The sequence below is a fragment of the Heterodontus francisci genome, chromosome 32 (genome assembly GCF_036365525.1).
Source record: "Heterodontus francisci isolate sHetFra1 chromosome 32, sHetFra1.hap1, whole genome shotgun sequence".
Classification (NCBI taxonomy): domain Eukaryota; kingdom Metazoa; phylum Chordata; class Chondrichthyes; order Heterodontiformes; family Heterodontidae; genus Heterodontus; species Heterodontus francisci.
The window spans coordinates 20,409,626-20,426,637 of record NC_090402.1 but is presented as its reverse complement, the minus strand read 5'-3'; the positions used below and the strand labels follow the sequence as shown (position 1 = coordinate 20,426,637).

At 41.9% G+C, this 17,012-nt stretch overlaps 1 protein-coding gene across 7 annotated transcripts in view; it reads left to right on the top strand.

The window, feature by feature from the left end:
• Positions 1-17,012, top strand: part of ralgps1 (Ral GEF with PH domain and SH3 binding motif 1) — a 650,997-nt gene that overhangs the window by 155,312 nt on the left and 478,673 nt on the right. For all 7 annotated transcript variants that reach the window (XM_068012423.1, XM_068012421.1, XM_068012419.1 and 4 more), the window contains 2 exons: positions 617-724; positions 2,066-2,116. In XM_068012423.1, the coding sequence (XP_067868524.1) occupies positions 617-724; positions 2,066-2,116 (159 nt within the window). The remainder of the gene's footprint in view (positions 1-616; positions 725-2,065; positions 2,117-17,012) is intronic.

Below are 17,012 nucleotides of genomic sequence, written 5' to 3'. Positions count from 1 at the left end.
TAGCTAAGGTCATCAGTGGAGTTTCGAGAAGGTGCATCTTGACTCTTTCTCTGACTTAAACTCGAGTAGAATTTTGTAACTGTTGTGTTTCTGTGTCAATATCAATGTTTTTTTGAGCTGAGTTGTGAGAAAAATGAACTTTTAATGTTTTTATCTACATTGTATTGGCTGTAATCAGGATAGTTTTTACTCTTTAATTGCCTATCATGTTGCCCGTGGTCTCTTTTATATATGAAATTTTGGATACGAGACAGCACTGGAGTTACGACAGAGCCTTCAGAAACTTACTCGGCAGAGCAAACTACTGGCCAGAGCCTGCAACTGCAGGCAACTTTGGATGTCAGAGTTTCATTCTAAATGTTGACGTAAAATCATGATCAAAGTTCATGCCAACAGGAAGTGTGCATGTATGCAGTATTTTTAACACTCTATCGTTCAGACTGTGGGGATAATGTAACTCCCGGTCTGCCCCAAGTTTGAAACTGCTCCAATTCTGTTACTTTGATAAAATTCAGAAACATTGCCTGTGCATGACAGAATTTTACAAGAAGACATGTTTGTTAATATTCATTAGGAGGATTAGGAGTTCTATTTAATGTTTTCTTGCTTTTTTCAGGGCAGTAGTAGTTCAGACTCTCTCGATGGACAGTACTCGGATTATGCTATGAAAAGCTATGATGCAGTTGTATTTGATGTACTTAAAGTAACACCTGAGGATTTTGCTGTAAGTAGATACTTTCCATGGTGTAATATACCATTTCTGCTCTCAACTGTTGCAAAATCTGAGCTGTCATTTATTATGTTCATAATTTGGACCCTGAGAGTTTTGCTTTATTGTTGAGTGCATCTGGTGGAGTGTAGTAACTTCTGTTATGTTGCATTTTAGCACTGACTCATCTGCAGTAGCTCCTATTGAGTGGAGAGTTCTGTTCTTGGCTTCTTACATTCTTCTTTCATTTGATGCCTTAACTACTATTTTGTTCATCTCTCTTGGCACTTTTTTACATCGTTCCCAATCTCTCCGCCACTGTACTGTTGCTCCATCCGTGCTTTATCCTGTCTCTCCTCCATTGCTGCTGCATTTTGAAACTCCACACAGTAGATCCCCTACAGTCCTCTGTACATTTTAGAAGCTGACATTCCAGTTTATTTTCTTATTGCATGCCTTGTTCACATTTCTCCCTTTTCACGTGAGCTGTGTCTCAAGGTTTCTTGTTGGGCTAGTATTTCCTCCTGATTTCGGTTGATTTTGAACCTGCCCTGCTTGCCCTTGAAAGCACTTGCCACAAATTCCTCCTCATTTCCTCTACAAATCTTTGGTTTCTCATTTGGAATCTTTCTTTCGAATTGGATTTCCATTTTCCTTGGCTCATCACTCGCTCACAGTAGAAAACCTTATAGACGACATGTAACAGCAACATCATAATTCCCAGTCTAGCCCACTGGGGTCAAAAGTAATGCTGGCCTTTACCGACAGTACAGAAAATAGTTTGCTTTATGCAATATATTATCTAAACATTTGACACCTGATGGTTTAAATGGAGTTTTAAATTTTGCTGAGTGAGCACAGGAATGATATAAGGCATTCCTATATCATATTTATAAATTCCATGTTACGACAACTTTAGTAATCCATGTGTGATCATAAATGTTTAAAATTGACAAAACTGAAAGTGCTGCTTTTTTGAATGTGCGCTCCTCAATGTAGAGCAGGAAATTGCAGATCTCATCCCAATAATTTTGGTATCTCATATGATGGAAAATAATGGCGAATATACCACTTGATTATTTTATTACAGTCATTCCAGTAAAGCTTTGATAGATATAATCTAATGAAAGTCTTGCTATTTTTATACCTAGAACGGAAACTAGATTGAAACATTTTTTCCTAAATTTGTGTACTGATTCCAAATGTTTTCACAGATCAAGAATTTTTCTTGATTGGTTTGCACAAAAGTAAGACTGAAATCATAGAATGTTAAAAGTTTCTGTAAGATCAAGCACACATACTGCAAAAATAATGTCGAGATTGAAAATAAATTGCTAATTATCTTGTGTGTTGCAGAGCCAAATCACTTTAATGGATGTCCCAGTATTTAAAGCGATACAACCAGAGGTAAGGCACAAGGTTATACATTGCAGTTTTCTGGGGGTAGGAAGGGCAGGAGAGGTAACTGGACATTTCTTTTATGAATTAAACGTTCTACCAACCTGAATAGTCATACTTTTATATTTGATTTGTCATTGTTATTGAAATGGCAATATTTTAACAGACTTTTTATTTACAAAAAAAAAATGGCAATCTCCTATGACCTTAGCAAACACAAGCCTGAATTTTGTCAGTGCAGTGGGGTTGTTTGGCTGGAAAGCCAGAGGCAACCCTGCCTTGGGTGTTTGGGGGAACACCCGGGCGCATTTTTCTGATGCTCAGGCAGTTAACTACCGTCCCTTTAAAAGACGGGAGTCCGCCTCCATGAGCTCCTGCCAATTGGTGGGCCGGCAGATGTTCTGTGTTAGCAGTTCCACTGGGAGCAATGGCCACTGCTGGGACTGCAGCTGTCAACAATGAATGCTGACCTCCCCACAGGCAAGTGCGGTGGGCTCGATGTTTGCCAGGGCCAACCAGGCATTCTATAGATAGAATGTTCGTGTGGGCAGGAAAGGTTGCTTCCACGGGGTGGCCCTTGCTGTCAAGGGGCCCGTCTGTGGGCCACCGCTCTCCGCCCCAGCCCACAGTGAGGCTGCCAGGCAATATTGGGCAGTCTCCTCACATAATGGGGGTCCCACTAGCTGCTGGTAAAATGCCAGCAGCAGCAGGAAGAGGCCCTCAAGTGGCCTCTGGGCAAGAAGGCCATCCTCCACCTTCCCTGCCGCTGATAAAATTCCATGCGTCTAGCACTCCATCTCGCCTCTGCCTTCCCTCTCCATTTCCACTGCCCCCCCCCCCCCCCCCCACCACCCACCCCCCACATCCCACCACCCACCACCTAGCCCATCCCTTGAGGGCTAGTAAAGTTCAGCTCAGAGTCAAGGCCAAGTGTAAGGCTACAATAGGTGTGTAACCCAGACACTGTCATCTCACCCACTTACTCTCTTTTACACACACAGCCATAACATACTGTATAAATTGTACCTCAGTAAAGCTTTAGAGATTTACCTTCTAACCTTTCTTCAGAAAATTTTGTAAACCTTTTGAGCAGAATCTAGGAGAAGCTAAATAAAATTATTCCTTGGTGTATTCTAGTTAGCTGCACTGCACTTTCTCAGACTGGATAATCCATGTGCTGACCTGAAAAGTACAATTTTGGGAGAGGCTGAAGTTTTCAAGCAGAAACTTGAATGAAAACATTAAAAAAAAAAATATCAGTTTATAAATGTAATCAATATTGTGAAGTATGCAATTTTTTGAAAATGTTAATTTGATTAAACTCTAAACTTTAGAAACTTTGGTTGCTCAAGAACAAATGCAGATAAAGGAAATTTTTAGAAAGCATTTTGTCACTGTGTTTGCGAGTCTGCATTGAGAAATCCATATAGATAGAGTTTCTACTAGCCCAATATAGAGGGCACCCTCTTTCCCCTTGGGGATAGACCCCATACCCCACCAAAGTCCCGTCAGTTGTACTGTCAAGAGTCCAGGTTAGGCTTGTTGACAAATTTGCAAATTCATTTTGAGGCTTTGTAGAATCAGAAACAATATTTGTCCCCATACCTTTTAAGTGCACACTTTCCTATTACACTGACTTCCTGCACAATTCCAAACACTAACGATCTTCTGAGAGAGGAAGTTCCTTCTCATCTCCACCGTAAATGGGAGACCCCTTAATTTGAAACTCTGCCCCCTAATCCTAGATTTCCACGTTTAACTGCACATGTGCATATTCCAGAAGTTGCTGTCAGATTTCCTCCATTACAGTGTTGAGCACTAATAGCCTGACCTTTATTCTTATTGCAAATTCCGGGCCATAGAATTTGCAGGACAGAAACGGGCCATTCGGTTCAACCGCTTCATGCTGGTGTTGATGCTCTGCACAAACCTTCCCCCGTCCTACTTCATCTAACCCTAATAGCGCATCCTTCTATTCCTTTCTCCTTATCTAGCTTCCCCTTAAATGCATCTATGCCATTTGACTCTGCTTTGCAAGACAGTTTTTATGATTGAAAATGTTTAAAATGACCTGTGCTGCAGTGTTGCTGAAATAGGCCCTAAAACACCACCTTCTGTATTAACTCAGTGATCTGGCAGGTACAGCATTTCTTTTTATGTTTTTTGCATGCAACATAATCTAAAGTAATAACAAGCTGAAGACAGAAATGTGGGATATGATGACTTTGTAGCTTTAATCTTTCTCTGTTGGCAATTAATGGCAATCAGTGGGTTATTATTTTTTCACTGTTCATTTGCTTTGTAACTGGCATTACTCGTAGGAAATGAGCTATGGTTTATGAATTTTAGACATTAAAAATATGAAAAGGTGCAGTCATTTTTATTTAGTAAGTGACCATCTTGTAGCTGTAAGAGCAGTTTGCTCAGTAATAGAGAGCAGTAGACAGATTGAGGCTGGTGCACAATTTTGAACACTGCCAACTTGATTGCCTGCAGGACTTGGCCTCAAATTTCAATCCAGCAGGTTAGGTAACTGTATCACTCAGTCACTCTTGTACAATAGCCTCATTGACAGACTGCTCCCAAATTTTGAGCTGGTGACTATTGTTGTGCTTGGCCCCCACCTGCCAAGAATGAGGCACGTTAATTTTGTCATGAACATTGATTTTAAACTGTTACTGGAGCGAAGAAAGGACTTGTTAAACTGATCAGCCGTGCCTGGAAAAGACATTTTCATATTAACAGACAGTGTTTGGAAGGACAAAGCAGCCATTCCCTGCCCATTCAACCCACAATGGACTTTTGATCACCAAATGTTGAAGGTAGGGGAGCTCGTATTCCAGGTTGACTGCCACAATGGCTGAATACACAAACGGGACATGGTCAAACCAGCTAGTAACATGACTAACCTGGGCAACCTGAGTTTTTTGAATTTTACAAACAGTTTTGGGGAAAAAGCAGAGTGCTCCTGGCTGGCTTGCCACAGCCTCTGCGGTCTGTCTGTTCCCATCTCTTTCTCACAAGCCTCTTAAATCCACTGAAGACACATGAACCCCAAGAGAGAAAAAGTCTCCTACAGCAAACAAGGTTTAAGAAGCATACTGGGCCCCAATGAAAAGCAAGATCTACCTACAATCAAGGACTCGACAGTGAGCTCGAAGAACCATAACAACAACTCTTCAGATATTGCCTCAAACCTTTCCACTTTATTTTTCTTCTCTTCTCTGTCTCTATTTTCATGTGTGTATCGTGTATGCATGTTAGTGTGGGCGCGTCATGTATCCGTAGGCGTTAACCAAATTAGAGTTTAAGTTTAATAAATTTCAACTTTTCTTCTTTAAACCTAAGAAAGCCTGTTTGTGCTGGTTTCTTTGCCTTATAATTGGAAAAGCGGTAAACAAGGATTCACCAAAGGGGAGCTAAAAAAAACAGTGCGTTTAAAATTAAACACTGTTGTGGTAAGACTGGGTGTAGGCCGAAAGGAAACCCTAGACACCTCTCTCTCTATCCGTACTCTGTGTAGGCAGTCATTCACTCGTTTCACATCTATTCCTTGACAGATAGGTTAAGATATCAGAGCTGGACCAAAGAGCTGCAACTCTTTAATCTCTCACGTTCTCACCTCAGTCCAGCTTGGAGATGTAGGGGGCATGTTTGGCTAATTCATTGTCTTTTTACTTTTAAAGCCTGTTTGAATCTAGTCAGAACACAAACCTCTACCCCATGTAATGTCACATCTTGTCACAAAAGTTATTGGAGTGACTTTTCTCCCTGATATATAATCTGCATCAGCTCCTTTATTTCCATGCAGTGCTATGAAAGTGCTTCCATTTAAAAAAATTTTTTTTTTGAGGACTCGTGTTTTAGAATTTAGTTTAGTTTAGAGATACAGCACTGAAACAGGCCCTTCGGCCCACCGAGTCTGTGCCAACCATCAACCACCCATTTATACTAATCCTATACTAATTCCATATTCGTACCACATTCCCACTTGTCCCTATATTTCCCTACCACCTACCTATACTAGGGGCAATTTATAATGGCCAATTTACCTATCAACCTGCAAGTCTTTGGCATGTGGGAGGAAACCGGAGCACCCGGAGGAAACCCACGCAGACACGGGGAGAACTTGCAAACTCCACACAGGCAGTACCCAGAATTGAACCCGGGTCACTGGAGCTGTGAGGCTGCGGTGCTAACCACTGTGCCACTGTGGATTCATTGGCGGACTGAAGTAATTATGTAGATGCTGGACTTTTTTTTTAAAAGGGTCACTGAAAGGACTCTGTTTAAAAACATTTACTGGATGTCGCATGTCTTCAGCTAAGTAAACAACAGGTGCCTTCTGACTATGAGAGTTGTTTACAAGAGAAGTGATATGTCCAGATTTATGGTGCTCAAGAGTGGGTTTCATTTTTGAATATTGTTTTGAGTCAGTTGGGTTTATAGCCTGCTGAAAGAAACACCCAGCTCATCTTTTCTCCACCTCTCTGAGAAACCCTGAACCCTGCAAAAAAAAATCCAGTATGTGATAGCTGTAACACCTGATGCTGCATTTCTGCTGAGAAGCTTTAGGAAGACTTACTCTCGACATGTCCTGAAAGAACTGCTTCTGAAAAGATCCCAGTGGCCCATCTATGTCTACTCAGATGCCAGACTGTATGCTATCTGGAACATAATGTATCTTCTCCTTTTTCTTCAAGAATAAAGATGTACTTTGGCCAAAGCATCTTTATTTTTTCCTTTAACCGCTCTCTCTGTCTGTCTGTCTCTGTCTGTCTGTGTGTGTGTGTGTGTGTGTGTGTGTGTGTGTGTGTGTGTGTGTGTGTGTGTGTGTGTGTGTGTGTGTGTGTGTGATATTTATATTTGTATATGTCATATTTCAAACTGTTCAAACTTTGCATCTTGATTAAGTCATTATTTATAATAAATACTTTGTTCATGAATGAAACCTAGTTGGTGGATTTTATTCTGAAATAAAAAGAGAGTATATAATTGGCTGTATCAGTAACTGGGTGCATATTTAAATATATGTTGTGACCCGTGGAGAAATTGAACTAGAGAAAGACAAAGTACTCCTCCTGCCTCGGTTGTAACAACAGCGATTAAATTGTGAGCACATTTTCTAGTAGTCCTAGTAATACTGGTTTGTGTGATTCCATGGTGTAGTGCTTATTTTCGTAAGCCCCTTCCTTTCGTCACCCATTCTGAGCACATTACCAGAGATCAATATGCATGTTAGGTTTTGGTCAATGCAACTTGCCAACATCAACTGCTGAGGCTTGAAACCTTGATCTCCAAACAATGCGACAGGCAAAATTGCATGATTAATGAATTACAATACAATTATGATGAACAGGCCCATTAATTAACCTGCTTTGCTTTTCCATGTTATCAAAAAGAGGGCTACAGAGTGTTTTTGATCCTGGTTGACAGACACAAGAACACAAGAAATAGGAGCAGGAGTAGACCATATGGCCCATCGAGCCTGCTCTGCCATTCAAAAGGATCATGGCTGATCTTAGGATTCAACGCCACTTTCCCGCCCGCTCACCATATCACTTGATTCCCTGAGTGACAAAAAAATCTGTCTATCCCAGCCTTAAATGTATTGAACAATGGAGCATCCGCAACCTTCTGGGGTAGAGAATTCCAAAGATTCACAACATTTTGGGCTGAATTTCATCAGCGTACTGTGCTCTGCGGTGGCATGCTGTGAAGTCGGCGGCCTTCCGACCTGGATGTGCTGCTGCAGAGCTCCTGCGATATTGCGCGGAGGGGCTCATTCAAATTGAGGGGGCGGAGCAGCTGCCCCCAATGACGTAGAGGGGGCAGCTGCGGCATCCCCGGCAACAGTCTCTGTCGCCACCGCACAGGCGTCAGCGCCATTTTTAAAGGGCTTCAATCTCTTAGATGAAATCTCAATGTTTAAAGGGATCGTTTTGTTAACGCCTTCATATAAAGGTCTGTTGACCCCTGCAATCCCCTCTCCTACCCGCCCCCCCAGTAAAAAAGCAGTCAATTTTTTTTTAACCATAGCCCCCCCGAAAAAGTGAGTTCTCACTCACGATCTTCCCCGCTAAACTGTATTGCCTTTGACCCTAAACCCCTTCCCGCTATCCCCACAGCCAATGAAAAAGGCTTTCTCCGCTCTCCCCACCCCCCCCACCCCCCGCCCTGATAATTTCACACCGCCCGTCCTCCCTACCAGTGTCTCGCCTCAGAACTCCGTGTGGAGTTCTGAAGGCATGCGAGTTGAGGCCAGCGGCCGTAAAGTTGGTGTGGGACGGCCGCCGGGAGCAATTTGCATTCATTTAGTTAAATTTGAATATTTAAATGATGGCCCTGCCGCTTGGCGACGGGGGGGCCACACCAAGGCCTTGCCACTGCTGCTAATATGTGGTGGACCTTCTCAGCGTCATGGGTCATGGTGGGCAGCTCCCAAAAGCATTTTACAGGCCTCCCTGCCACGATCCATGACGTCGAGGGGCTGGTAAAATCCAGCCCTTTGAGTGAAGTAATTTCTCCTCATCTCAGTCCTATATGATCAACCCCTTATCCTGAGACTGTGCCCCGTGTTTTTGATTCCCCAACCAATGGAAATAATCTCTCGGTGTCTACCCTATCCAGCCCACTTAGAATCATTTGTGTTTCAATAAGATCATCTCTGCTTGTAAACTCTGGAGAATACAGGCCCAATTTACTTAGCCTCTCGTTATAGGACAACCCCCTCATCCCAGGGACCCCAATCTCGTGGACCTTTGCTGCACTACTTCCAATGCAAGTATCTCTTTGGCCTCCTTATCTCGAGAGACAATGGGTAAGCGCCTGGAGGTGGTCAGTGGTGTGTGGAGCAGCGCCTGGAGTGGCTATAAAGGCCAATTCTAGAGTGACAGGCTCTTCCACAGGTGCTGCAGAAAAATTTGTTTGTCGGGGCTGTTACACAGTTGGCTCTCCCCTTACGCCTCTGTCTTTTTTCCTGCCAACTGCTAAGTCTCTTCGACTCGCCACACTTTAGCCCCGCCTTTATGGCTGTCCACCAGCTCTGGCGATTGCTGGCAACTGACTCCCACGACTTGTGATCAATGTCACAGGACTTCATGTCGCGTTTGCAGACGTCTTTAAAGCGGAGACATTGGTGGCCGGTGGGTCTGATACCAGTGGCGAGCTCGCTGGACAATGTGTCTTTGGGGATCCTGCCATCTTCCATGCGGCTCACATGGCCAAGCCATCTCCAACGCCGCTGACTCCATAGTGTGTATAAGCTGGGGATGCTGGCCGCCTCGAGGACTTCTGTGTTGGAGATACAGTCCTGCCACCTGATGCCAAGTATTCTCCGTAGGCAGTGAAGATGGAATGAATTGAGACGTCGCTCTTGGCTGACATACGTTGTCCAGGCCTCGCTGCCATAGAGCAAGCGACTGAGGACACAGGCTTGATACACTCGGACTTTTGTGTTCCGTGTCAGTGCGCCATTTTCCCACACTCTCTTGGCCAGTCTGGACATAGCAATGGAAGCCTTTCCCATGTGCTTGTTGATTTCTGCATCGAGAGACAGGTTACTGGTGATAGTTGAGCCTAGGTAGGTGAATTCTTGAACCACTTCCAGAGCCTGGTCGCCAATATTGATGGATGGAGCATTTCTGACGTCCTGCCCCATGATGTTCGTTTTCTTGAGGCTGATGGTTAGGCCAAATTCATTGCAGGCAGCCGCAATCCTGTCGATGAGACTCTGCAGGCACTCTTCAGTGTGAGATGTTAAAGCAGCATCGTCAGCAAAGAGGAGTTCCCTGATGAGGACTTTCCGTACTTTGGACTTCGCTCTTCGACGGGCAGTCCAATGCAAGTATATCCTTTCTTAAACATGGAGACCAAAACTGCACACAGTATTCTAGATGTGGTCTCACCAAAACCCTGTACAGTTGTAGCACAACTTCCATATTCCTGTACTCCAAATCCCTTGCAATAAAGGCCAACATGCTATTTCCCTTCCTAATTTCTTGCTGTACTTGCATGTTAACTTTCTGCATTCCTTGTACAAACACATCTTTGAATATTAACACTTAGAAGCTTCACGCCTTCTTAAAAAAAATTCTGCTTTTCTATTCTTATGACCAAAGTGCATAACTTCACACTTCCCTACGTTATACTCCATCTGCCATCTTGTTGCCCACTCATTTAACCTGTCTATATCTCTTTACAGCCTCTCTGTCCTCCCCACAGCTTACCTTGCAACCTACCTTTGTATCATCAGCAAACATAGATGTATTACTCTCTCTCTCTTCACCTAAGTCATTTAATATAGAATGTAAATAGCTGAGGCCCCAGCACTGATCCTTGCGGCACTCGACTATTCACTGCCTGCCAACTTAAAAATGCCCCGTTTATGCCCACTCCTTGTTTCCTGTCTGTTAACCTAATGTCTGTCTATGCTAATATATTATCCCCAACTCCATGAGCCCTGATCTTGCCTCTTAACCTTTTGTGTGGCACCTTATGGAATGACTTGATGCATACAAATGGATTTAGTGAAATAGGAACGTTTTCCCATATATATCTGTGGTTCACAATTCTGCAGTAAATGTTTGTGATGTGAAATAATTTAAGTCAGGGTCTCAATTGTGTAATATTTTAATCAAGTTTGATATTTTTAAAATATTACATTGTATTGTCACAGGTTATACTTTAAAAGTAAATGACAAGTGCAAGATTTTCAGGGTTAATAGTTAAAATCTTCCAAATTTCACAGTTTATTATAATGCTCCTCATCTGTTTTGGGGCTTCTTTCACAAATCGCTGTTAGATATGAGAAACCCAGAAATGGAACAGGGAAAGGTACACCAACTGACGTCGTGTTATTGAACATTCACTTGATACATTAGTCACTTTTAAGGTATAGTAGCCTTGTGGTTATGGTACTGGACAACTAAAATTGACAATCTCAGGAGTCAGGATTCTCTGCAGGTCATTCATCTATTTGTTTATTTGTTTTTACTGGGGAATTTTGTAAGTGAGAAGGGTGTTTTACCTTTACACTGCCACCTGGTCTAGGGATATTCCAGTCTCCCTGGGCTGGTGCTTTTTGCTTTTAAAAATCTTTAGCTCGCACACTGGCACGAACACAAACCCGAATGTTATTGGACGTCCAGTCTCTCTATACCTCCAACCCCCACCAGGACGGTTTGAGGGCTCTCCACTTCTTCCTTGAACAGAGGCCCAAACAGTCCCCATCCACCATCACCCTCCCCTGCCTGCAGAAATTGTTCTCGCATTGAACAACTTTTCTTTCAACTCCACTCACTTCCTCCAAATAACAGGTGTTACGGGTACCTGCATGGGCCCTAGTTGTGCCTGTCTTTTTGTGGGGTATGTCGAACAGTCCTTGTTTCAGTCCTGCTCAGGCCCTCTCCCCCAACTCTTTTTCCGGTACATTGATGACTGTATCAATATCATTTCCTGCTCTCGCCCCAAACTGGAAAACTTCATCAACTTCGATTCCAATTTCCACTCTTCTCTCACCTTCTCATGGTCCATCTTTGACACTTTCCTTCCTTCCTTCGACTTCTCTGTCTCCATTTCTGGGGATAGGCTGTTTACTAATATTCATTATAAGGCCACCTACTCTCGCAGTTACCTCGACTACACTTCCCCTCACCCTGCCTCCTGTAGGAACTCCATTCCATTCTCCCAGTTTCTCCATCTCCGTCACATCTGTTCTGATGATGCTACATTCCACAACGGTACTTCTGATATGTCGTCCTTTTTCCTCAACTGAGGATTTCCCCGCACTGTGGTCGACAGGGCTCTTGACCGTGTCCGGCCCACTTCCTTGCAATTCTGTCCTCACCCCTTCCCAAAACCGCGGCAGGGATCGCCTTGTCCTCACTTTCCACCCCACCAGTCTCCACATCCAAAGGACCATCCTGCTCCATTTCAGGCACCTCCATTGTGATGCCACTACCAAACATATCTTCACCTCCCCTCCCCTGTCAGCATTCTGTAGGGATTGTTCCCTCTGACACCCTGGTCCACTCCTCCATTATCCCTGACACCATGTCCCTTTCCCATGCAATCACAGGAGGTGTAACACCTGCCCTTTTACCTCCACTCTCCTCACTATCCAAGGCCCCAAACACACTTTCCAGGTGAAGCAGCGATTTACTTGTACTTCTTTCTATTTTGAATACTGTATTGACCGCTCACAATGCGGTCCGCTCCACACTGGGGAGACCAAGCATAGATTGGGTGACCGCTTTGCAGAACACTGCCACTCAGTCCATAAGCACAACCCCAAGCTTCCAGTTGCTTGCCATTTTAATTCACCACCCTGCTCTCTCACCCACATTTCTGTCCTGTGCCTGATGCAATGTTCCAGTGAAGCTCAACGCAAGCTCGAGGAACAGCACCTCATCTTCTGATTAGGCACTCGAAGCCCTCTGGACTCAACAACTTCAGACTGTGACTGCCATTTGATTTTTTTTTAACCATGTGCCAGTCTTAAACTTGTTTTTCATGTTTTTGCTTTCGAACAGAGCTATTCATTGTTCTGCTATCCGGACAAATACTTTTTCTTTTACTATGGCTGTTACCACTCCCTTTGCCTTCTGTTCCATGACATCTTTGTCATTTAATGTCTCCTAACTGCGACCCTATCACAGACATTCCCCTTTGTTCTTTTTCCCTCCCCCACACCCCCACCCTGCCTTTCACTTGCTCAAAGCCTCTGGCATTTCTAACCTTTGCCAGTTCTGATGAAAGGTCACCGACCTGAACCGTTAACTTTGCTTCTCTCTCCACAGATATTGCCAGACCTCCTGTGCATTTCCAGCACTTTCTGTTTTTATTTCAGATTTCTAGCATCTGCAATATTTTGCTTTTATTTTATCCTAATATTATAGTCATTCCCAAAGTCAGGAGTAACCAAATTACTATAGTAATCCTTCACAAATAAAGCAAAAAAGTCATCGTGTCTGCCCATCCTGTCTTTCATTTTCTCTTTACTACTTTCCCTTACATTTTTTAAATTCTCTTTCTACCTATTTGCTGGATAATATACTATATCCTAACTATTGTACATTTTATTAAATTTAAACATTGCAAATTATAGTAATTCTTGTGGAAGACTGGAGGAGGAGCAGATAATGGCAAATGCACTTCAGCATAGAAAATGTGAAATAAGACATTTTGAAAGTAAGAGTGCGGAACAGTAAATGGAGTAGAAGAGCAAAGGGCTCTTGCTCTGCAATGCAAAGGTCATTAAAGATACCAAAGTGAATAAAAGGAAGATCATTCATTTATATGGGGGCTTTTATAACCATGGGACCCCAGTAAAGTACTTTTGAAATGTAGTCACTTTTGGAATGTAGGAAAAGATATGATCTTAAAGACAAATGAAATCTGGTTTTATATCTAGATGCACAAAATATAGAAGCAAAGAGGAAATGTTGAACTTGTATAAAACCTTTAGTTAGGCCAGAGTTGGGGTGTTATGTGCAGTTTGGGCACCTCATCATAACATCAAATGGAAATTGTGTGGCACAGATTCTCTAGAATGTTATCCGGGATGATGGTTGCAGTCATGAAAAGATATTTTGAAAATGTTGGTGCTTTTTTAACTAGATTGTGAAGGCTTATGATAAAGTAGGTCATACTACATTGGTGAAACAGTAACAAGAAGGGACAAATTATAAATGATCACGAATAGAATTATAGGGAAGAAAAATTAGAAAAAGAGTTTCTTTATACAAAAGATGCTTCAAGTGCATATTACCTGCCTCGAAATGGTGTGAAGCAGAATCCATAAATTATTTTAATGTATTGACAAGTACTACATTGTAAGCAATCACATTATTCACCTATGGTGTAGTTAGTTATGACAGTGATTGTGGTCAAGATGGAGTTAAGTAACTAGTGAGATTACTTTTGGAGGCATTAAGTAAAGGCCACAACATTTAAAGGACTGTCTATTTTAATTGGGGTAACCACTACAATCCTTTTTCATTAATCCCCATATACATAATGTAGATTTAATGAGGATTTTTCAGCATCGACTAGGTAAATGAAGAAAGCACGTGACTTCACATGGAATTAAGAGGTTATGTTTTAGGAGATTGTTAAATCTAATAGCCCTTGTAATACTTGTGTTTAGGTCATTGCAACTCATTCCAATTCATTTTTTCAATTGTATTCCTAACCAATTGTTTTTGCTGAGAAAAATCAAAATAATAATTTGTCCAGGCTTTAGATATACAAGATAATAAAATGAAGATGTACCTTGAAAATAAGCCAGTCACATGAACTCTGATACATTCAAGTTGTTGATCACTGGAAACTTTTCTCTTCACAGCATTTGGAACTAAGATGTGAGGTACAAGGAATTGTACAAAGGGACTATTCTTGTGTGGTTTAACAACCTTAGTTCTGGGTATAATCTATTTGTATTTCTGTTTCCTTAAGAATAGGGGAATTAAAATTAACCTACTGTTGAATGATGGATGCTATGGATTTTGTTCTGGCAAAGGTATAGAAAAATAATTGTCGAAATTTGTGTTTTAAGTGTGCAGCTCATATCGCCAAAGATTATAGGGACCAAATTGAGTTGTGGTGTGGTACCTTGTAATTAATCCAAAACTTGAAAGCTAATTTCTCTCAGCTGCATTTCATTAGAGGTGTATAGAGTTCCAGATTGCCATGGATCATTAAACTGGTTGCAGTAGTTCTGCAGACCATGACACAAAAATGAACGCTTTGATTTTGCTTCCACTACTGGTTTGATAATTCACAACTTCAAGACAGCAGCTTTCTATCGATTGCTAACTTTGAAATGGATTTCTTTGGGGGGGATTGGGTGCGGAAGAGCACAGTGGAAACTGGTCATGTTTTTAGAACTGTTCACAAAACCCCTTTTTAATTTTAGTCTTGAAGGATTCAGAGCTTAGCATGACTAAAAATAATTTATTAAACGCTGTTACAGTAGGCTTCTGAGCTGCCTTTACTGCCAGATGAGCCTTTTGTGCTCCTAATTATAATCTAGCTATGAACCCAATGATTACAGTGGAATAACAGTAATATGTAAAATTGAAAGAACCTTGAAAGAAATCATAAATAGCTAATGCTATTTATAAACCAAGATGCTTCTGTCAACTCAAAACATGGATAACAGTAAAGTCATTACATTACAACAGTGACTACACTTCAAAAGTACTTCATTGGTTATAGAGTGCTTTGGGACATCCTGAGGTCATGAGAGACGCTATATAAATGCAAGTTCATTCCTCCTCTTCTTTCCTTATTGATAGCTGGTTGGCTGCAAGGAGACTCTCCAGCCAGTCAAAACATTTCATTTCACTGAGGTGTGATTAGCAAACCTTAATGTCAGGAATAGCAAAGTGTGGTCAGATTTTACAATGTTTCTGTACATTGTTAACCTTCAATAAAAATTTTCCTTTAGTTTTTATATTCCATGATGGGATATTTTTGCATTTTTCAACTGTCAACAGTAGCACTACGTAAAATATTTGGCGCAATCTGAAAGTTTGTTATGCGGTTCTTTAACAACTAGAGATCCTCTTTTGTAATCTATCATTTGATAGGAACATAGAAAGATTGGTATAGGACATTGAGTTCCTGAAACCTGTTTTACCATTCAATTAGATCCTGACTGATTAGTACCTCAACTCTATTTTGCCACCTTCACTTCAGTTCCCCTACCTAAAATTTATTGATCTAAGTCTAGAAAACTTCAATTAATCCAGCATCCACAGTCTTTTGGGGAATTGAGTTCAGATTTCTACTGCCCTTTGTTGGAAAAGTGTCTCCTGACTTCACCCCTAAATGCCCCAGCTCTAATAAGTCTTTGATTTGGATTCCTCCACCAGAGGAAATAGTTGTTCTGAATCTACCCTTCTAAATCCATTTATCATTTTAGGAAATTAATCTGATCAACTCTCAACTGTCTAAACTTAAAGGAATACAATACCTGACCGGTCCTCATAGTTTAACACTTTAAGGCTTGGTATCACTTGTGTGAATCTGCACTGTACCCTTTCCAAGACTGGCATATCCCTACTGAGGTTTAGTGCCTGAAATGGAACATAATACTCTAGATGGGGTCTGATAATTTCTTCACTTTTGTATTCCAACACCCTTAAAATATAAAAGTCAACATTCCATTAGCCTTTTTGATTACTTTTTATACTAGTGCACTAGCTTTTAGTAATTTGCAATGGAGCAGTGTTGATTTTCCTACCAGGCCAAACCTTCCAGGAACAGCAACCAGGACCAGTAGAGGCCCCAAGTTTTATTTTAAATTTAGTGCTCCTCTAGGCTCCATAGGGAACTTGAGACCACCTCAGCCCTGGGCTTCTCCATCTCCCCCGCCCTGACTGGGATTCTCCTCCCAGAGCTGTCAGATGGACTTAACACGTCAGGGAATATTCACAGGGCTCCTTGGCAGCAGCCTCCTGCTAGGCAGTGATTCCTGCAGTGAAGGAGTCTAATCTTGCATATGTAAATGAGGAAAATGAGCTAAGATCTCTCTCTGGGCCTCAGCATGTGAATTTGGCTGTCTCCCTGGAACCCCTCAACCCCGACATGCGCACACTGATCCCTTCCCGAGTGAAAATTGAGGCCTTTGTCTATGATGACAGATTCAAGTAACTTCCCCATCAATAATGATGGTATTCTGATAGATTGGTAATTATCTGGTTTCTCCCTCCCAGTTTTCCAATTCAAAGGTATAATTCCTGAATCCAGAGAGCTTTGGGTAATCATGACTCCTGCATCTGTAGTTTCCTCACCTACACCTTTTAATATGTTGAGGTGGAAAACATGAGGTCCTAGAGATTTGTTTAAGTCCCAGTATTTTCTCCATTTCCATTGTTTCACTTGTATTAAATCCACTAAG